This window comes from Narcine bancroftii, chromosome 4 (assembly GCF_036971445.1).
Source record: "Narcine bancroftii isolate sNarBan1 chromosome 4, sNarBan1.hap1, whole genome shotgun sequence".
Taxonomy (NCBI): Eukaryota; Metazoa; Chordata; class Chondrichthyes; order Torpediniformes; family Narcinidae; genus Narcine; species Narcine bancroftii.
In genome coordinates, this window is record NC_091472.1 from 36,945,622 (window position 1) to 36,968,702 (window position 23,081).

The 23,081-nt window shown below is 40.4% G+C and overlaps 1 protein-coding gene across 2 annotated transcripts in view; it reads left to right on the forward strand.

Annotated features, from left to right (window-relative positions):
• Positions 1 to 23,081, forward strand: part of LOC138760468 (amino acid transporter heavy chain SLC3A2-like) — a 92,529-nt gene that overhangs the window by 26,872 nt on the left and 42,576 nt on the right. For both annotated transcript variants that reach the window (XM_069931083.1, XM_069931082.1), the window contains exons 2-5: positions 4,877 to 5,050; positions 5,147 to 5,247; positions 5,329 to 5,409; positions 22,570 to 22,634. In XM_069931083.1, coding sequence (XP_069787184.1) covers positions 4,877 to 5,050; positions 5,147 to 5,247; positions 5,329 to 5,409; positions 22,570 to 22,634 — 421 coding nt within the window. The remainder of the gene's footprint in view (positions 1 to 4,876; positions 5,051 to 5,146; positions 5,248 to 5,328; positions 5,410 to 22,569; positions 22,635 to 23,081) is intronic.

Genomic DNA, 23,081 nt, shown 5'->3' on the forward strand with positions numbered 1-23,081 from the left:
AATGTAAGGACAAGAAGGATGAGGAACCTTTTGTCCCTGAAACACAAGGATGGGATGTGTTACATTCCTTTCCTTCACCTTATGCTCCTCCTATGCCGGCTCCTATCTTTCCCCTCTCTCCTATGCTCTACCCTTCTTCACCTTCCCCTCCTCCCCCACAGCTAAAGAAAGGAGAAGAAAGTAGGGGTGGTATGATGACCTGTTCACAAAGTACTAGATTACCACCTCAATTGACAAGAGAGGGAGGAGACTTTGATTCAAAACAGTGTGAGACCCTCCGGGAGGGAAGGGCAGAACCCTTTTATTCATTTCCCAGAGAGCAGGAATCTAGACATTATAAAGGAGGGGATAAGCCAGAAATTAACTGGATGAGACCTTTACAGGAAGTTCCCATGGGAGGGGGTCTCGTTTTTGTAAATGTGCCCCTGACTAGTACGAAGGTGCGTAATTTTAAGAGAGAATGCCCAATAAACAGAAAGGAAAGGCTAAGATTTTGATGCAGGCAGTCAAGGAAGTCGTGGAGGGACAGCAAGGAAAGGGTAGGGGCTGTGTGCCAGCTCCTGGACATTGGGAGGAGCTCCGGGAGTGGGAGAGTAGAGACCAGAGCAGGGACAAGGGTAGAGGGGAATTCCAGGGACGACGACTGTTCCCGGGACCTCGTGGTAATCCCGGTAGGAATTGGGAAACAGGAGCATTAGTTTGCTACCATTGTAAAAAGGAGGGACATTTTAAGAAAGAATGCCCAATGCGAGCCAGGGAGACGCGATCTTACGCACTGATGAGTTGGAATATAGGGGTTAATTAATCATAGAAAATATGTAGAATATATGCTTATGTACTATTCAGTTTGTATACATGAATCCAGTACTATGTAACAATTTAATATTTACCTCATGGGGAAGGGAAAGAGTAATGTAAGTAAGGGGCAGCCACAGTATGTAGCAAAGTTGGCTGATTACAGTAGGTTTAGAATTGCCTGCTCCCAAAATACAAAAGAGAGGATATGTATGAAACAATTTAGTAGGAATGTTAAGGCAAAAGGAGGTGTTGATTAGCACAAACAAAAAGAATCCTGACAGAGTCTGTCAGAAACGAAGAGGCTAAGACAAAAGGAGGTGTTGAGTAGAACAGAAGAATATGGCCAGATGAGAACAAAGAAATAATTAGAAATATCTGGGGTATGAATTGATTTCTGATCAAAACAACAGGATATTCTGACCTTGAGGATTAAGATGGGAGCTCTACACCCCAGATAACTACAGAGCAGGAAATCTTATGCAAGAAATCTAGCAAAGAAAAAGCCAACTTTTGTTCTGTAAGTTAATGAAATCTAGCAAAGGAAGCCAACTTGTGTTCTGTATGATAAGGTTGAGCTATATAAACTGTAGAGACTGGACAGTAGAGGTCAGTCTTGGGGAATAGCTCACTGTGCAGGTGACCTATGAACTAACGACTGAACCAGAGCTCTGTTAAGCTTTATTCTTGTGCTGTGTAATAAACTGATTGTTTAACCGAATACCTTCTCCTTTCACTTCATTTAACGAACATGCTGGACTCAGACGACACATAGACTAAAAGTGACATAATAAGGTGACATAAATTAAGGGTAAGGTAAAGCCAGAGTCCGACAGATGGAAGCAGATTATGAATAGGGGGAGTCACGGTTCTCAGTCAATACACAACGTGGGGCTGCACAGAGAACCATTGGTAAATTTAAGCATAGAACCCCACAGTGACAAGATGACCTTTTTAGTAGATTCTGGGGCAGCCCGGTCTAGTATTTTACAACCACCTGAGGGTGTTAAGATAGAGGGGACAGTGATGATTTCGGGAGTAGAAGGAAGAGATTTTACGGTCCCTGTATTAAGGGATGTAAGAATACAAATGGGAGAGAAGATAGTAACAGAGAACATTCAACTGGTTCCCCAAGCTGGAGTTTGTTAGGACGAGATTTACAGGACCAATTGGCTATCGGCACCAGACCACAGGAATCAGGTATCGGGGTTCAATTGTATGTATTAACCGAGGAGGATCGGGAACTAATAAATCCTGGAGTATGGGCAAAAAGAGGCAATAGAGGAGTGTTAGATATTCCTCCCTTGCAAGTTACTTTAAAAGATCCTGAGCAAGTAATTAGACGAGAGCAGTATCCAATTCCAATGGCTGGCCGAAAAGGGCTGCAAGCCAGTAATTGACCAGTTGGTGAAAGATGGTATACTCGAACCTTGTATGTCACTTTTTAATACCCCTACCCCTGAGGCGAACGACCAGTACATATCCAAATATTTAAAGGGACTTTCTGCCTCTCTATACGAATTAAAATGGAAGGGTTTATTAGCTCAAAACCCACCCCTGTAGCATCCTATTCATTTTATTAAATCTGGTGATTGGGTATATGTAAAAGCATGGCAAGATCACCAACTAAAACCTGTCTGGGACGGCCCCTATTGTGTACTTTTGATTACAGACACTGCAGTGCGAATGAAAGAAAAGGGGTGGACTCACATAGAACGAATTAAACAAGCTGCTGATCCACGGACTAAAGACATTGATAATATACCCTCCACCTGGTGTGCAGTCTTTCATCCTTCTGATCTGAAAGTTACACTACGCCGGGAAAAAGTGCTGTAATGTTGTTTTTACCATTTGCTGTTTTGTTTACTTGTTGGTTCCCAATTTTTGGGAAATCACCAATATATTAAGTCCTCCTGGAATAGGGGCAGCAGAGGTGACAATTATTTACCTTTAGAATGCAGACAGGGCGCAGGTATAGAGTATAGTCATAGTGGGGTACCTTATTTAGTATGGGTTAATATAGGATCCCAACATAGGCCAGGGGAACAGAATGGCCCGAAGGGAGTAGACTTGGTTTGTATTCCGGCCTCTACAGATATTAAAAAGAGGAGTTTTAAAGAGATAGCACAAAGAAGATGGTGGGACAATGACAGACAGAATGTTAGTCAGGATTGTACATGTAGCAGAGATAGAGTGAATATATATGCTAATGTTCACAGACAGGCTGCAACCAACTCACAGGTTCAGTGATACTTAATGCTAATGTTCGCAGACAAGCTGCAACTCACAGGTTAAGTAACAAGAAACACCCCTCCCCAACTTGGTCTCCTGTAAATCATCCTTTGGGTCACACAGACATTCGGAACCACCACTGTAAGGGGAGTTCCAGTTGTAAACGATGTAAGCTGCGCCAGAACACCACAGCTGCTTGGCATTTAAATTGTTTAATCAGACTCCAGGCAGCCTTGGAGATCATCACCGAACAGACAGCAATTGCCCTGAATTTATGGGCTGAAGAAAGATGACAGATACGAGCCACAGTTCAACAAAACCGCCTGGCTCTAGATTACTCGTTGGCTGCTGAAGGCAGCGTTTGTGAAAGACTGGTTAATGACAATGCTCAGGCGGTTAAAGACATTTCTTCAGGAGTTCGAAAATCTTCCCATGCCCAGGTTCAGACTTGGCAACCTTGGTCCAGTGTGGGATGGACTAGACTTTTTATTGGTAACTGGATTCTGATACCCACAGCCCTTTTAGCAGCTGGACTCGCTATTCTGGCCATTATGGTGCTCCCCTACCTAAAGACTTGTGTGCAGTATTTAATTCAACGGACCCCTCGTCAGATCACTATAACCCAAAGGATGTATGTTTCCCAAATTCTGTCTGATGATGCTGAGACTGCAATTCGTTTACTGACTCGCTGGGAAAAAGACCAAGTTACATTCCAGTTGAGAATTCACGAAGCATAGCTGAAAGAAAAGTGAGGATTGTGAGAGATGAGTAAAACTAATATGAAAATATGAGAGATGAAGAAAGCTAGTATGGATATATGAGTAATGAATAAAGCCAGTATGAATAGGATAAGGGTAGATAATAGAATGTAGGAAGTAAAGTTAGTCTGAATAAGATAAGGGTCTTCTAGCCTTAGACAGAATTAGCAAGTTCTGCATATAAGAAGTTAATAAGCCCTGAGAGTCGGGAATGTGTGAATAAGGACAATGACATGATGGGACACCGACAGGATACCCCCTGGTCCTCCAAGTTCACAGAAACAGCACGTAGGCAGACAGGATTGCCTAATGCCAAACTCATCCAGGAGGCAGAAGAATGTAAGGGGGAGGGTACTTCTGTACTGAAATAAATTGTATAAAAGTTGGGTGAGCCCCAGTGTATGTGTGTATTCCCAGGGTAAGGGGAAGCACTCAACTTTGCATTGTTGTATAATAAATGTTCTTTGTTCTCAATTTTTGTCTCGAGCAAATTCTGTGAAGGTACTTTTGTTTCTCACAATAATCTGCCTTTTGATTTCCTGACCTCTCACACTTTCCACCTTACAGTCTATTTGTAACTTTTACTCACTCAATCTATATACCATTGCAGAGTTATGGTTTACTTATCACAATATCAATTTCACCCATTTTCTTAACAATCGCAAATTTGGAAACCTTGGATTTCTATTCCTCCCTCGAAGTCATCACTGTAAAAATAATCGTATCTTTTTCCATGTGAAAATAGGTTGCAGTGCCATTTGTTTGCATGTGGGTTTTTGTGCTTCATTTAACACAGTAAAATAAGAAACGTTAATATTTTGTATCAGGTAATTATAACCTGTCAGCATAGCACTAATTTGAACTGCAACTTGTGTTCCTCTTAAAGCTATATTTATTATATATAATTTCATGTCAATAGAGCTTCTAGATGATTTGGTGTCTTAATCGCTACGTGTTTGAAAGTTGCTATTGGGTCAGATGATGCACTAATTTTAAGGCATTTTTGAATATTTGAATCAAATTAAACAATTTCTTTGTCCATTACTTTTTAAACAATTTGAAAAATATCAAGATTTTTATTTGCCTTTCAGGAATTCTTAGGCAGTTACAGTATATTGTTCAGCTCAATGTAGTTGCTATTATCCTTGTGCCTAATGAAAAGCTGAATCAAACTTCCAGGACACCAAATGATTCAAGTTCATTTCAGTACATCATGGATTATATCTATGACTTGAAACCTTTCCTTAAAGCTGCTTCAAAACATGGTATGTCTTTATTTTGTGTGCATCTCTACCGATTACATTTTTTTTTGGAGTACTTGTGCCAAGTTATCATGTCTAATTTTCATTGTTACTTTGTAGGCATTAAGGTTGTCCTTGATTTTACTCCATTTTATGCTCCACTTGGGAATGATATTTGGACTAGCATTGATCAAGATGAGGACTTCCTGAGTACTTTATTGGTAAATAAAAATAAATTTATTACTAATTTTAATTTATTATATCAATAATTGTTTTCAAAATGACTCTTGGGATTTCTCCAGACAGAATTCCACTTTGGCTTCAGAGAAGGTGTGGATGGAATCTTCCTCAAAATCAGTGCACTCAATTCAAAGAAAAAATTCGTAAGAATTATTTTGTAATAATTAAGTTTATTTAAGCTTTCATCTAAACTTTTAAAATTATATTTTTTCAACTTTTTGCCATGTAGACTTGGAAATTCTAAGTTCTAAAGTGCAATGAAAGTTCATGCTGATTAGGGACTCCTCTAATTTTCTGCCATGGCTTCAAGGTAGAATTTTGATGCAAGGTTCAACAACCAGGAGTTTTGTGCATCATTAGCCCTTTTTACACAGAAATCTCACAAAATTGCAGTAAAGAAGACCCGTCATTAAGCCGACTTTGCATGGTTACACTGAACAAAGCTGGCACAATGCTGGGTTAGAGTATCATTTTACACAGCAAGCCAGCATTCTGGGAATAAAAAATGCAGGACATGGAACACAACAGCATCAGTGTCTAGTGTGACGTATAACATACCATATTTGATGACATATAAGAGCCACTTGTTTTCAAAAAAATGCTTCAAAAATATCCCCGGGTCTTGTATGCGAAGGTGATAATGGTGAGTAATACCGACAGTGATCATCGTCACTGCGTGGCTGACTAGCATCACCACTATCTATCGTTGGGGGCTGGTGGCAGGCTGTCAGGGAGAGCGGGGCGATGGGGATCAGTGAGGTCTGGTGGAGGGCTGTCAGTCTCCGCACTGGTTCCACCATCCCGCTCCCCCCTCAAGAGTGAGAAGGGCAATGGGACCAGCACCAGCATTGAGACTGATAGCAAGTTGCCAGGAGAGAGCAGGCTGCTGGGAGAGAGCAGGGCAGCAGGCTGCCGGGAGAGAGCAGGGCCATCGGGAGAGAGCGGATTAGAGGGCTGTTGGGGGAGAGTGGGGCAGTGGTATTATTGATAAAAAGATTTTTCCTTTTGTCCTAGTTGCATGTTTTGTTCAAGTTTTAAATGCTTACTCGTAGACACACTAAAAAAAAATATTAAATTCCCCACTGAAGTGGGATGGGGGGGGTCTTATATGCCTGTGGGTCTTATATATGGTACACATACACATCCTTTCCCTTCATGGTCCTGGACTGTCGGATTGCCCTTTTTACACAGTCATCAATTCGGCGCTGTTATTACCTCTGCTGTGGACTTAAAGGCGGATCTGAAATTACCCCCCCCCCCCATTCCTTGTTCATACCTTTTACACAATAAAGATGCAATGCTCCCAGATGGAAGTGGCTGTGCAAAAGGGGTTATTGTTGCGAATTCCTAAAATTAAGGTTTTCAAAAATTGCACAAGAAGCTGGCAGGAATTCTAAAGGCAGGAAGACTGAATGAATAGGGCTTTTTTTTAGTTAAGGGGAGAAACTAAGTGGGGTCTACAAAATGCAGAGTTAATAGGTTTAGAAGGTAACTGTAGAAGAATTATTTCACATTGAGTGTAGTTACAATCCAGAACATGATGCAGAAGACATACTTTCAATCATATTTCCTGGCACTTCATTGTTTGTGTTTTTTGCTAGATTCTTAAACATACCTTCATTACTTTCAAATCTATATTGCTTTTGTACTGAAAATAAAAGAAAAAATGAAGTAAAACAAAAATGTTGGAAACACTTGTCAGGTCAGGCAGCATATAAAGAAAGAGAAATATAGTTAATGTTTCAGGTCACGACAATGTGTTTGCTTCTATATGCTTGTCACTGTACAGAAATGTATCCTATTGCAAATCAACAACTGCTTTTCCAGATTTTCAGTTTTTGCTGATACACAGTTCATGCTCCCTGATGCTTCAGTTTTAAAAATCTCTGTCTCTAACATGAAATTCTTTGACCACGTCCTATTCCAGTTGTAAAACCTCTGAGTTCATATTCTCCTAAACCCTGATACATCTTTGTTTCACTTCTCTCCATTTGGTGACTGAGCACTGATGTCTGGATCCGTTTTATTAAAATTCTCTCTGTAAATGTGCGAGCTATTTCATAAGAATGTAAGAATTAGAAACAGGAGTAAGCCATTAGTTTTCTCTAACAAAAACAAATGTGTTGGAAGAACTGAGCTGGTCAAGTAGCATTTGTGGAAAGAGAAACCAATTATTTTGAGGCAGCAACTCTTTCTTGGAACTAAAGAGGAATAGTCTTTGACCTGAAATATTAACTGGTTTATCTGATAATTGCATGCTATTTTTCTCTTTTAAGTATGAATATACTCATTCCTTTGTTATTCAGTATTCTCTAACACCTTTCCATTTCAACCATATTGCAGCCTTCTATTCCTCCTGCTACAGTAGATTATTTCATATTTCATTTCTCTACATTAGATTTAGGTCTGCTATTTGACACTTGGTTAGCCCTTGTCTGAACCAGTTTGTTGAACTTTTTGCATTTTTTCCCTCATCCATCTGTATCATTAGCATGTGTAACAATGCAGTTAGATCTTCATCTAAGTCACTAATGTAGATTGCAAATGGTTGAGACCTCAGCATTAATTCCAGTGACACCTCAGTGGTTACATGTTCTCAAAATTCTGAAAGTTAATCATTTATAACTTTATATCTTCTATGGCTTTGCCAGAATTCTGTCATTATGTTAACCCAATTTCATGAACTCTTGCTATGTGCAATAACACATATGGTGCTGACCAAATACACTACATCTATCATTTCCCCTCTATCCAACCTAATTATGTCCTCAAAGGACACTTGATAGATTTTCCTTTTGTAGATTCCCCTTTCATAAAACTGTTATTTCTGCCTGATTTCCAAATCTGCTGTCACTTCTTCAATGGATGACTGAATATTCTCATTATGCTAATTAGATGACAGTTGCCTGTGTTTTGTTTTCCTCCTGAAGTAATATACTTAAACTTCTTTAATTTTTCAGGAGTTGAGTATAATTGATGAATAAAGTTATAATGAACTAATCAATACAGCACATTCACAATCTTAGTCATACTACCTTCACATATCGACGTTCAGTCTTCCAAGGGGATAATTAACCCCAAGTCTTTCTCCCGTTTCACTTTTGTTTCATCTGCATTTAGCCTGCAATAAATTATATAGATTCGATATAGTACCATCAATAATTAAACTCTCAAATTTAGATCTTCTTAAAAGACACAAAGTACGCCCCAAATTTTCTAACATATCTTTTAAAAAAAAGTACTCAAAGGTACATTATATTTCTCTCTCATTCATTGAAAAGAAATAAAATGTCCTGCCTCATAACAGTCTTCTACTAATTTCACTCCTTTTTGTTCCCATATCTTCAATAATTGATTATTAACCGTGAATGGTAAAAGTTTATTTTGAAATAAAGGCGTCTTAGCTGTAACTCAAGCAAGTGCTTCAACACCGGTAAATTATAACTATGTAATAACTGAGAATTCCATCGGTAAATAAATTGATCCACCTTCTTTTCACCAATCTGAGCTAATTCAATAGTTGCCCAAACCAAAGGAGTATGCACTTAGAACATTCTATTTATAAATTTTAATTGAGCTGACTCATAATAATATTGAAAATTAGGTAATTATAAACCACCCAATGTGTATTTCCATGTTAAATTTTGTAATGAAACTCTCACCATTTTATCTTTCCACAAAAGCTTTCTTATCAAAGAATTAATAGCCTTAAAAAATTTATGAGGTACCTTACAAGGAAGAGATTAAAACAAATTCTGAATTCGAGGAAAGATATTTATCTCTATACAATTCATTCTTCCTATCTTCCTATTAACATTATAGGTAAATCCTTCCATCTGTTTAAATCATCTTTAATTTTAGCCAATAATCGTAAATAATTCAACGCAAATAAATGATCATAATTAATAATAATACCCAAATATTTAATAGGATCAGACCATCTAAACTTCACAATCTGTCTATATGACAAATAGTCAATCTCTGCTGAGGGCATAATTTCACTCTGCTCCCAATTAATCTTATAACTAGATAATATCCCATACTGTTGCAAACATTCATGTAAAGTCACCAAAGATGGTAAAGTATGAGTTAAATATATCAACACATCATCTGCAAACAAATTTATATTCATTAGAATTAACTTTAATCCCTGTTATTGCATTATCTTGTCTAATCATCTGCACCAAAGGTTCAATAACCAATACAAACAGAGGTGGAGACAAAGGACAACCCTGTTTCGTTGATTTAGTTAATGAAAAAGGTAAAGATTTCTGTCTATTCATCACTACTCTCGCTGTAGGGTTTTTATATAAGACCTTAACCCAACCAATAAAAAGAGGCCCAAATTTAAACTTTTCCAAAACCTTAAACAAAAAGCCCCACTTAACTCTTTTGAGTATCTTTTCAGCATCCAAAGAAATTACCATCGGTAGGTCAGGTTGCTGCCATGAAGTATTGATTAAAGAAATCAACTTCACTATATTATCTGCTGAATAAAGCCTACCTAATCCACTTGGATTATATCGGGTAAGTATTTTGCTAATCTATTGGTCAAGACCTTGGCTACTATCTTATAATCTACATTTAACAAAGAAATAGGTCTATATGATCCCACATTCAAGGAATCCCTATCTTTAAGAATCACAGTAATAACTGCTTTAGAAAAAGAATCTGCTAAGGAACCAACATTAGGTGCTTGATCCAGAACATCCATCAACAAAGGAACTAAAGAATCTTGAAATTCCTTATAAAATTCCAAAGTAAACCCATCATCACCAGGGGATTTACCACTTGGCATATTTCGAAGTGCTTCAATTAATTCACTAACAGTAATACCAGTAAGTCCTTTACATCCCCATCATTTAAAGTAGGTAAAATTAAACCAGTTAAAAAGTCATCAATGTCCTACTTCATCCTACTTCATCCTGTCCTACTTCAGATGTGTACAACTTTTCATCAACTTTTCATGTGTACAACTTCATCCTACTTCATCCTGTCCTACTACAGATGTGTACAGCTTTTCATAGAATCTCCTGAGGTTTATAGGTAATTTTTGACTGATATCTAATAGCATTTATTGTTCTAGATACTTGTTCTGTTTTCAACTTTATACCCCATCTCCCCTAATTTGTAATACCTTTGTTTAGTCCTCTGTATAAGCTTTTCAAATTTATAAGCCTGTAATGAATTATATTGTAATTTTAAGTCTACCAATTGTATTTTTTATCCTCCATTGAAGCACACTGTAAATCTTTCTCCAAAACTTCACTCTCCTTCTCCAGTTTATCAACCTCAGCCATTCTTAACTTTAGCCATATAGCTAATGATTTGTCCTCGTAAATAAGCTTCCAAAGCATCCATAAGACAAATTTAGAATCAACTGAGTCCACATTTATCATCAAAAAACTTTGAATATGGTCCGTATAAACTTACAAAATTCCGGGTCTTTAAGTAAAAAAGAATTAAAGCGCTACCTATATATATTCTCCATCCTTTCTGATGCACTACAAGTAATTAATAGCAAAGAATGATTAGACAAAGTCCTTGATTTATATACAGCTTCCAAAATTCGACCTTAAAAAAGAATCATGCCAAAATGAATAAAATGATAAATCTTTCTGTAGGACTTGATTTTCTCCATACATTTACTAAATTCAACTCCTTCATTAAAACCATCAACTGTTTAGCCATCTTAGTCCTAGTTATCTTTTTAGGAGATTTATCCAATAATGGATCTAAACAACAATTAAAGTAACCTATCATAATTTTATCATAAGCCTGATTCAAATTAAGAAATGTACAATTAACAATCAAAAGTCTACCAGCCGCTTCAGAAACTGATTCCAATTTAAAAGGTAACTTATTAATCAAAATGGAAACTCCTCTTGCCTTAGAATTAAATGAAGATGATACCACTTGCCAACCCAATCTCTTTTCATTTTCTGATGTTCTTTCTCAGTCATTTGAGTCTCCTGCAAAAAAGCTACATCAACTTTCAACTTTTTAAGATAAGCCAATATTCTCATTTTTTAATAGGATTATTTAGCCTGTTAACATTAAAAGTAACAAAATTTAAATTAGCCATTTAAGAATTCTTCATTCCCCCCACCATAAATGGTGAAGTACCTACCCATGACAACAATACACAAAAATTAAATGGCTCTTCCAATAAAAATAAAGAATAAACCAATAATAAACCAAATACCCAACAGTATTACCTCCTTCAATCACGTGGGAGTGACAAATGCCACAAAGTGGCCAACGACTTCGGAAGGACCTGCTGTTGGACCACCAACACCCCCCCCCCCAACAGAACAATCAAAAAACAATTTTTTAATACACATTATCTCAAGTATGAAACTCTTCTTCCAAATCACGATTTACTTGATCATCATCAATACTAACTTCAATCAGCTGACGAGGTTCACTGTCTTGCTGGGCTTAAGTTCATTAAGCTGAAGATGTAGGGGGACAAGGTTGAGTTACACTTTTTATAAATGTGATACAAGTATCAGAAGTACAATTTCAAAACTAATAGAACTGAACCAAATTAGAGGCCTATCAAATGCCGAGGAGGTCTGGAGAAAAATATTTAATAATCTTGTCATTCTTGTTAATTGATAAATGAATTTCAGTACATGGTTCTACACTTTGGTAGAATTACGAAGGATAATTTGCACTGTGGTTAAAAAAAATCTAAATGGATTAAAGAAGTGACAACATACTATGGTGAGTAGAATTGCAAAGCTTATATTACATGAGTTGCCATCCAGAGGCACGTGTTTGCACTGAGAATTTCGATTCAGTTGCTAAATGTGGAGAATTATGTGAAAGAGAGCTGTTCACTTTTAATGATTGTTGAAGTTTTGTTGAGTCATTTAAAAAAAATTGTTTCAGGTAATATTCTTCAATCTGCTCTCTTTGCCCATACTAGCCCATGTGGCTGGAGATTCACATCACTCTACCATTTTACTTAAAATGAGATTAAAATAGAATGGACCACCTGGCATCAACCCAGCCAGCAAATTGGAACATGAAGCTACTGTCATCAAGAACAGTATCACACTATTACTTTCAAATAGAAAAAAGAAAAAGTGGATGGATCATCAGGCATCAACCAATTAACAGTGTAAAGTCTTCCTTCTGAACATCTAAATTGGGAGGGCTGTTCATAACCAAGTTGAACTCACATAAACACACCAAAGACAAACTTGCCCAAACCATGTGATACACTTTCCAATAGAAGGATTGTTTTTGTCTAAAGTCACTGGAGTTTGATTTAGAATCTAACATTTGAATGTCAAAATTATTTATTTTGGCTGGTGCATCTATTAGCATTAGGTTTGCAATCATCTCTAAAATTAGGGTAAAATTACAATAGATCTTTTTAGTATTTCTCTGAAAGTTTCCTTAAAGTGCAAACAGAATATTTCCAAAATTCAATTCAAGCAAACATTTGAAACACTGAAGATGATGTGAAATGAGCATTTGCTCTAACTTTATATAGTGTACAGATTCAGATTTTTAAAATATATATATTGATTTGGATTTTCAAGTTTTTTAAAAATTCTTTTATTTTTCACACTATGAACCATATTGACCAAAATACACATAAACATTTCCCTCTTGAATATACACAGTGTCATTTTCTCCCCTTTTCCCCCCTCTCTTCCCTCCCTCCTTCACCCCCCCCCCACCCACTCAATGTTCAACATATATGATACATTAAACCCATTAAACAATGTCATCACACAATGAAAATAAACAAGAAAATTGTGTCATCTACTTTTACATACTGGGTCAGTTCATTTCGTCTTCTCATTCTGTCATTTTAGGCGGTGGAGGTCCACAGTAGGACTTCTCTGTTGTGTTCCATGTACGGTTCCCAAATTTGTTCGAATACTGTGATGTTATTTCTTAAATTATATGTTATTTTTTTCCAATGGAATACATTTATTCATTTCTATGTACCATTGCTGTATTCTCAGGCTATCTTCTGATTTACAGATTGACATAATACATTTTTTGCAAGTTTTTTTTTATGTCACTCAGATTGATTTGATAAAAGAAAAATTCAGACTTGGGTTATTCTGATTTTATAAAAATAAGTGATCTATTATTTATTTATTAACCAATGCCTCATTTTCTAAATTTGTTTTGGTTTCTGCAATTCTTTCTCTTTCCCTCCCCTTTTTCTTTACTCGATTAAACATTTCATTCAAGTAGTGAGGCTGGAATGAATTCATGAGGATTTGATGAAGACTTTTAAAAAATCAATTACAGTCAAATAAAACTTCCTAATATGATTATCCATTGATTTTGAAAATATAATCACAACTACATGATTCAAAAAAATTCGTGCTTCCAGGTTATACTTTTGAGCACTGGAGTTTCAATGCTTGTACAAATGCAACTCTGAAATTGAACAAATATATCTTTATAGCAGAAAAATACAAAAGGCCCATTGCACAGCTATGCAATCACTTGTCCAGTATGTGAGATTTGCAAATACCCAAGTGACATGAGTCAAAGGGTCATGCAATGCAAATTAAGAGCCTTTGACTCACAATTACCATTCTCATTTATCAGCACTCTGCCTGCAGCACCTGCAAAGGCAACTGAAGTGATTGTTCATATATTTTAAAAAAGATTGTGAGGGTACGTGCTCATCATCTTCTCATGCATCATGTTCCTAATTGCAAGCACATCTCTAGATATTTTCCTAAGATCCCTCTGAAGTGCCAGTTAATGAAGAAATTGAAGGCTGTGTAGTTAACCAGGAGTCTGCTTTTATTAGTAGAAACTCAGTAGTACAATAATGAATGATAATGGGTGTGTACACAGTTATAGCCAAGGGGAGTGTCTTTAGTGGTAGAGATAATACACGTCCAATGTCAGTAGAGCAGACTAAGCACAGCGAAAGACTGACAGCATGACACAGATTCATCAGAATCTTCCCCTGGCAGGGTGGGTTAATATTAAAAGAACAACTTCAATCAAGCAAGCAAGCAATTCTACTGTAAGCATAACACAAAACAGTCAAATAAATGGCATTGAGAATTTACTGACATAGCCAAAACTAGGCTAGTAACTATCAGCACAATCAGAATATAACAAGATGTTTTGGAGGCTTTGCAGGAGTGACGACCTTAGAAACTGGCGGTGTTGATATGATTCCCTGGTCTGTAGTGTGAAACAGCAGGACATCTGGACCCACGCCAGAATCACCAGCATGAGGCTGTGGGGCCTCAACATGGCCATCTGAATGCTTACTAGAGGTTGCAGGTTGATGTGGTGCGCCCAACCTCTTAAGATCATTCTGAGTGGGGGCATGCGGACGGGGTGAACCAGGTGGGGTTAGATCTCTTAGGGGTTCTGTGTCCGTGCTCCCATCTGGAAATTTAATGGGCATAATTGGGATTAGTGTGCAGTAGTTGAACTGGCTGGATGAGAGGATCTGTTTTGCGTGATCGAGCGTGTCTTTTCAGCAGCATGGTTCCAGGTTCAGATAGACAGCTGGCCAATCCATCACAGTTCCTGATTTCCTAGGAAAAGTAAACATGAGGTGTTTGTTTTGTTGCTGTACATAATAGGGACCGAATAGAATGTACTGCCTTAGGCAGCACCTCCTGCCACCAAGTAACAGGGTAACCATGTGTCTTTAGCGCGAGGTTAACAGTCTTCCAGACTGTGGCATTAGCCCTTTTGACCTGCCCATTGCCCTGGGGGTTGTAGCTCGTGGTGCGGCTGGTGGCAATCCCCTTGCGTAACAGAGCTTGGCTCAGCTCTGTGCTCATGAATGCTGAGCCTCTGTCTGTATGAATGTAGCTGGAAAAACCAAAAATATTGAGGTGCACTAGCTGCCTTCCCCTCCCTGTGGTCACTCATTTATCTCTCAGAACTGTTAGTGTGACTACCTTCTGTCACATTTGTGGCCCGAAATGTGAAGTTAATAAAACATCAAACACAAGTTTTATCAGGTAAACTTCTCAGTGTCTTTATTTTCCAGTTTCCCTTGTTCTCCTCCTTGTGCTCTTATCTCCCTCTCATACCACGTGACTTCCGGTACATCTCATACATATTCATTATCATGACATCCCTTCTTTAATCAAAAATAAACTTTACCTTCACTTACCAATATCCCTCGGAAACATACAAACATCGTAACTAATGGTAATACTATAACTCAACTACATAAAATTTACTTCCTAAAGCACTCATACATGCACTTTATGATATAAGATTAAATACTGTCCCAAAGTTCTTATTAAAACTATGGCACAAAGTCTTCATATCGTTTGGGCACTTTCCGGTTTCGTTTCGGCCTGCCTTCGTCGCTTCTCGGCTGTTCACTCTCAGCGTCGGAAATACCACTCGCCACGGCTTCGAGTGTTTCTGGCACTCTAGTCACTTCATCAGGAGTGCTGGTAACTGCCTCTGGAACATCATCAGGTCTCACAGTTTCAGCATCTCGTATTGGCCTTTCAACCTCTTCGCTCGATGTATCTCTGGACTGGTACCTTTTTACACCTGATACATTTCTCTTATACAGGACTCCAGTCGGAGACTTGACTGTCACCATACTGCCACTTCTGGATACGACAGTATAGGGTTGATGGTAATAAGGTGTGTCTAGCTTACCACCAGTTTCATGCCTCACTAGAACATTATCTCCTGGCATGATGTCTGAGTACTTGGCTCCACGTTTCGAATCTGTGTACAGCTTTGCTGCACCTTTCTTTTTAGCATCGTGGTCCCTCATCTCCTGGTCGTCTCGGATTTCCTTTATTTCTGGCATTTTTGTATGGATTTTTCTCCCAATAAATGCTTCTGCAGGACTTTTTCCAGTGGTTGCATGAGGCGTTGCTCGATAGACAGCCACATAAGATAGCAATGCTTCTCGCCAATTTTGTCCTTCTGCGTGTGCAATCCTCAATCATTTTTCAATGGATTGATTTTGTCTCTCTACTTCTCCGATGGCTTTCAGCCATTTTGGAGTTACTTTATGATGGTGGATACCTGTGGTCCTCATGTATTCCGCAAATGTCTCTGAAATGAATTGTGGACCATTGTCAGAGTATAATGTAACAGGTAATCCATATCTTGCGAATATCTCTGCTAACGCTTGTATTGTTTTTTCAGTGGTTGTGGACTTCAACACCATGTACTCATAGTATTTGCTGTAGTAATCTATCACTACCATAATTGATTCACCCGTCGGTAAAGGTCCAAGAAAATCAACAGCTACGTCGATCCATGGTCCTGTCGGGAGTTGCGTACTCTGGATCGGTTCTGGCGGATTACTCCTACTTGTGATTTGACATCCGTGACAAGTTTTAACAAATTTCTCTGCGTCTTTATCACAACTTGGCCACCGTACCTTGGTATTGGTACTCTAAATCTGCATATTTTCTTGTTTAACTTATTGCTTGAAGTCTTCTTTGGCTTGGCTTTGCGGACGAAGATTTATGGAGGGGGTAAAAAGTCCACGTCAGCTGCAGGCTCGTTTGTGGCTGACAAGTCCGACGTGGGACAGGCAGACACGATTGCAGCGGTTGCAGGGGAAAATTGGTTGGTTGGGGTTGGGTGTTGGGTTTTTCCTCCTTTGCCTTTTGTCAGTGAGGTGGGCTCTGCGGTCTTCTTCAAAGGAGGTTGCTGCCCGCCAAACTGTGAGGCGCCAAGATGCACGGTTTGAGGCGTTATCAGCCCACTGGCGGTGGTCAATGTGGCAGGCACCAAGAGATTTCTTTAGGCAGTCCTTGTACCTTTTCTTTGGTGCACCTCTGTCACGGTGGCCAGTGGAGAGCTCGCCATATAACACGATCTTGGGAAGGCGATGGTCCTCCATTCTGGAGACGTGACCCATCCAGCGCAGCTGGATCTTCAGCAGCGTGGACTCGATGCTGTCGACCTCTGCCATCTCGAGTACTTCAACGTTAGGGATGTAAGCGCTCCAATGGATGTTGAGGATGGAGCGCTCCATTGCTTGAAGTAAAATACAAATAACTGCTCACATTGTGTGTCTGGGATTAGGCTTTTTGCACCAGTAGCTTGCCATACATACCCTGTAATGAGATCCTCGAATGGAGAAATATTCCTACAGAAAGAATGCACTGCAGTCCAGTGCAGAGATTAATGTCACACTGAACACAGACAACATTACCAACAGCAAAACAACTCTTGAAGCCAAAAGTTGTGAAGGCAGTGCAGAGGAAGAAGGGAAAGAAAAATAGACAAAATCATAGTACGATAGGTCAGCAAAACAACTACGAGAACTGAAAGTGGGAGAAGCTGTCAGAGTGCAGGTCTTTAAAGCTCATGGTAAAGGATATCCTATGTGGCAACTTTGGGTGTGTATGAAAAAAGTGTCGCCTCGGTCATACTTGGTGAAAGTCAATGGGTAACTATCGCCGAAATCGAAAGCACATCAGATCGATATATGAAACAGCTCCAAAGAATCTAGACAGAACAGATACACAGGCAACTCCAACAACATCAGGTGTAACATCAGCATCTCCACCAACAGTGTCCACAACTGCTGCCACACAGAATCAATATGCACATTGTTGTTGCAACTCAACGTATGATCAGCAACCACATTGGCAGCAGCAACATGTTCAACAGCAACAAGAACCACAGGATACAGCAATGGACCACTGAGCATCAACACAACACACACGAGAACCATCAAACCACCAATGTGAATCAAGGATTTTGTAAAATGCTGAGACGGGCACTTTTCAATGGAAATTCACTGTAAGATGTCGAACTTGCAAAAGAACAATAATAACTAAACCATGAAATTATTAATTTATTATGGACTCTGAAGATTTAAAGACTTAAAAAAATGATAATACATGTTTATCTTGATGTATAACTGGAAAAGGTCCAAATGTGATGACCCGCTGCCTCAGCAATCAAACTGGCATTCCAGGTGGTGAGTGTAACCATAAGTCAGTAGCCCGTGCTTTGACACTGGCCCTAACAAGCGAACTGGCAGGTGAACGGCAAGGGTAATTTAAAGGCCAGCAACCCCAAAATGCGCAGCCAATAGGCATGGACAGCATGCGGGAAAAAAGGGAATAGTTATGCAGGAAAGTACCTGTGCTCGGGAAACCCACTTTTGTGATATAGGTCATGATGTCAGTAAAGGGGGGCAATGGCAGGAATGATACGAATATAAAAGTTGGGCCTAAGCCACCAATAAAACACAGAGCTTAACCTGACTGCTGTGTGTGTGTTTTTTCGAGTAGCGTGAGGCTACAATGAGTGTCCCTGATGGTTTAGACGGCATCTAAACCCAATGATAAGCGAACAGGCAGCAGTCAACACGGTCACTCTCAAGCTGCCGACCTTCTGGAAGAATCTACCACATGTGTGGTTTGACCAGGCTGAGGCACAGTTCCAGATCCAGCATATCACAGCAGAATCCACCCAGTACAACCATGAGGTGAGCGCCCTGGACCAGAACACAGCAAGCTGGGTGGCCAACTTCATCCAAGAGCTCCCATTCGAAGGCACATACACTGCTTTCATGAACTTGCTGATCGAGACCTTCGGCCTCTCACGGTGTGAGAATGGGACATGCCTGCTCCACCTGGATGGGCTAGGGGACAGGCCCCTGTCAGCTCTCATGAATGAGATGCTGGCCCTCTTGGGCAAACACAAGCCCTGCATTGTGTTTGAGCAGACATTCTTGGAGCATGCCCAAGGAGATCCAACTCCTCCTGGCTGATGCAGACTTCAGCGACCCCCAGAAAGTTGCAGCACGAGCGGACGTTCTGTGGAAACAGAATAGAGTGCACGGTGTCCGTGGGGCTCGTCAGAACCGCCAAGAGAACAGCAGCCCCACAGAGGAGGCGATCCCAATACCAGTGGTGTTTTCTACCACCAGAGATGGGGCACCAGAACCCACTGGTGCTGGCTGTTATGCATGTTCCAGGGAAACGCAGAGGCCAGCCATTGCTAATGGCCACAATGGCTGGGCACCAAGACAGCCTCCTGTACATTTGGGGCCGCCAGATGTACAGGCGACACTTCCTTGTGGACACAGGAGCAAAAGTCAGCATCCTGCCCCCGTTGTGACAGGACACCAGGAACAGGAAGTCAGACCCCACGCTGAGGGCTGCCAACAACAACAACACGAACCAGATCAACAGTACCCGCAGGGTCCAACTGCAGTCGAGAGGCATCCTTTTCTCATGGGCCACAAGATAACCAGGGCAGGAGCCACACCACTACCCAGTAAAGTGGAGGCCATCCAGAAGTTTCCTAGGCCCAACATGACCAAGGGACTACAGGAGTTCGTGGGGATGATCAATTTCTACCACATGTTCATCCCCTCAGCTGCCAGGATCATGTGGCCCTTGTTCTCCTGGATGGCAAGCAAGGTGAAGGACATCACCTGGGACGAGGAGTCAGTGGAGGCCTTCGTGAAGACCAAGGAAACCCTGGCAGGTGCCACTCTCCTAGCACATCCCAGAGCAGACTCTTCAATGGCCCTGATAGTTGATGCCTCAGGATTGGCAATCAGCAGAATTCTAAAGCAGCAGATCGAAGGAAGTTGCGGCCACTGGCTTTCTTCAGCAAGCATTTGTGGACCCCAGAAATGAAGTACAGCGCTTTCGACAGAGAGCTACTGATTTGCCGTATTTAGACATCCGTCACTTCAGGTACTTTGTAGAGGGCAGGTCCTTCATGGCTTTCATAGATCACTAGCCCCAGCACCATACCAAGACTCCACTTTGAACCCGCGGAGCGAAGGTTTGGCCACATCCATGTGGACATAGTAGGACTCTTGCCAATATCCCATGATTTCTGCTATCTGTTCATGATAGTCGACCAGTCCACCAGGTGGCCGGAAACAGTCCAGCTGGCAGACACGTAAATGACCTCGTGTGCCAAGGCCCTCATATCGTCCTAGGTAGCACAGTTCAGGTTACTGTCCCATATCACAGTCAACAGAGATGCCCAATTCATCTCCAGTCTGTGGTCTGACCTCACCAGCTTGTGGGGTGCCCAGCTGCATCACAACACAGCTTACCACCCACAGTCCAATGGGTTGGTATAAAGCTTTCACAGACACCTCAAAACCACACTCCAAGGACCTAACTGGGTAGATGAGCTACCACTGTTGGGGATCTGCATGGCACCCAAGGAGGACCTCAACACCTCTTTGGCCGAACTCGTCTATAGAGCTCTGCTGGTGGTCCCAGGAGAATTCATGCCATCCCCAGGTGTCCAGCAGTATGACTCGGCAGCCTGAGGGAAAGAGTCAGCAATCTGGCCCCGACTCCACTTTCCAGGCATGGACATACGAGGACCAACATACCCAAAGATCTACAGGACTGTGAGTATGTTTTCATTTGCAGGGGCTCACATCATCCACTGCTGCAGAGGCCATATGAGGGTCCGTTCCGGATCATTTGCAACAATGGGGCCACGTTAGAACTGGAGGTTGGGGGAAAGATGGAGGTCTTCACCACAGAGAGGCTGAAGCCAGGACACCTGGACCTGGGGAACCTAATCAAGACACCAGCACCACGCCAGAGAGGCAGGCCACAGAAGGCTGCAGAGACTTTGCCTCTGGGCACCAAGGACAATACAGCTGGTTCTAGGGGGAGTAATGTGGCAGCCTGCTCCGGCAGCAATCAAGCCAGCACTTGGGGCGGAAAGTGCAACCAAAGACCAGCAGCCCACGCAGAGACACTGGCCCCAACAAGTGAACTGGCGGCTGAACAGCAAAGGCAGCTTAAAGGTCAGCGTCCCCAAAATGGCGCTGGCCTTGCTGCACAGCCAACAGACAGGGACAGCTCATGGGGAAAAAGGGAATTGTTAAGCAGGGAAGTACCACTGGCCCCAACAAGTGAACTGGCGGCTGAACAGCAAGGGCAGCTTAAAGGTCAGCGTCCCCAAAATGGTGCTGGCCTTGCTGTACAGCCAACAGACAGGGACGGCTCGTGGGGAAGAAGGGAATTGTTAAGCAGGGAAGTACCCTCGCATGGGAAACCCACTTTTGTTATACGGGTCATGACATCAATAAAGTGGGGCAACAGCGGGAATGGTGTGAGTATAAAAGTTGGGTCTGAGCCTCCAATAAAACACAGAGCTTAACCTACACTATGTGTGTGTGTGTTTTTTTGAGTAGCGCATGGCTACACCAGCCAATCAGCAAATCGCTTCTGGATTTGAAAAAATTGAACATGGGGATGTTTGGGATTAGTCTTTTTGCTCCAGTGGCTTGCCATACATACCCTGTAATGAGATGCAGCATACCAGTGTGGACCTCAGGGGTCACGATATAATAATAAAGGCATGTCATGGTTACCCTACATGAAACACCATGGTTGAAGTAAAAACACAATGCTGGAGAAGCTCAGCAGGTAAACAGTATTCTTTTTATAATAAAGATAAAACCATAATACCAACTTTTTGGTCTTGAGCCCTTCATCAAAATTTGGAAAAATATTGGCAGGCATCTGAATAAAAGGGTAAGGAGGGAGGCGCGATCACAAAGGCAGGAGGTCATAGATAGAGAAGGGAGGGAGGGCACAGTAGCAAGCAAGGGGAGGAGGGATATCTAGGTGATAGTGAGGAAAGGGGTTTTGACAAAGGGAAGGGAAAAGGAAAGCAGGTTAGCAGAAACTGGAAAGGTCAATATTAATGCCAGAGTGCCCAGGTGGAAAATCAGATGTTGTTCCTTCAATTTACGGGTGGTTTTGATGGGATAGAACATGAGACCATTTGTTTTCCAAGAGGAGGAAGAAGGCTTAAAGTGGGAGATCTTTTTTTTCCAAGAGCTCTCTTCACCAAAGCCCACACTTTGTCGTCAACAGCAAAATTTTGAACCACCAAATTGCCCTTTTCAAAATAGCCACTTCAAAATAGCTGTTGTGCCAGATCTTGCCTCAATTATGTTTGTTGGTGCATCTTCTCTTCCCTAAATAATATGATGGGCAAAGCAAATAGTCTATAAGTAAGAGTTTCATTGAGAAATATAAATGCATCCACATTTCCAAACATACAATAATGAATTTCATTACTCCATGTGGTTCTTATATACAAATATGCTCTGAGCAAGAGATTACCGTGTCAAATTTCTGGATTGTTTTATTTAATGCAGAATAATAGTGGTTTCCTAATTCACAACAAAACTCATTAAAAGTTCAATTTTAAAGTACTCAATGAATTTCTAGGCTCATCTATTGGTTTGAAATTAGATTATTTGTTTGAAAGCAAATTGCGCTTACGATTATTATGCTATTATTACTTGCATTTAGAAAGCAAATCTCTATTTGGTTTAGATGAGAGAACTTCTGAAAACATGGAAAGAAATAGCCAGTAAATACAGTTCAAGTTCAAAAAAAAGGTACGTTTGAAAGGTATTGTTATTTTTTTACAACATCCAACAATGTACAGTAATTATATTAAAGTATGATTGTATATTGTGTCCAATAGTTATTTAGGTATTTTCACAAAGACTGCCCTCCATAAAGACATTTTATTCCTTGCTTGCCTCTGTGCTCCAGTTATTAATTTGTAATCAAACAATTCACATGATTAAAGTACACATTTCAGGTTTTATTCAAGGTTATTTGTATACATTTTGATTTGACCATTTAGAAATTACAGCATTTTGTATACATAGTCCCCTCAATTCAGGGCACTACAATATTTGGGACATAGCAATGATATCATTCCCCATTTCAGGGCACCATAAATATTTGTTACTTTTGCTTCACAGGTGTTTGTGATTACTCAGGTATGTTCAATTGTTTCATTGGTTCAAGTATAAGAGATCTAGACTTACTTTTAA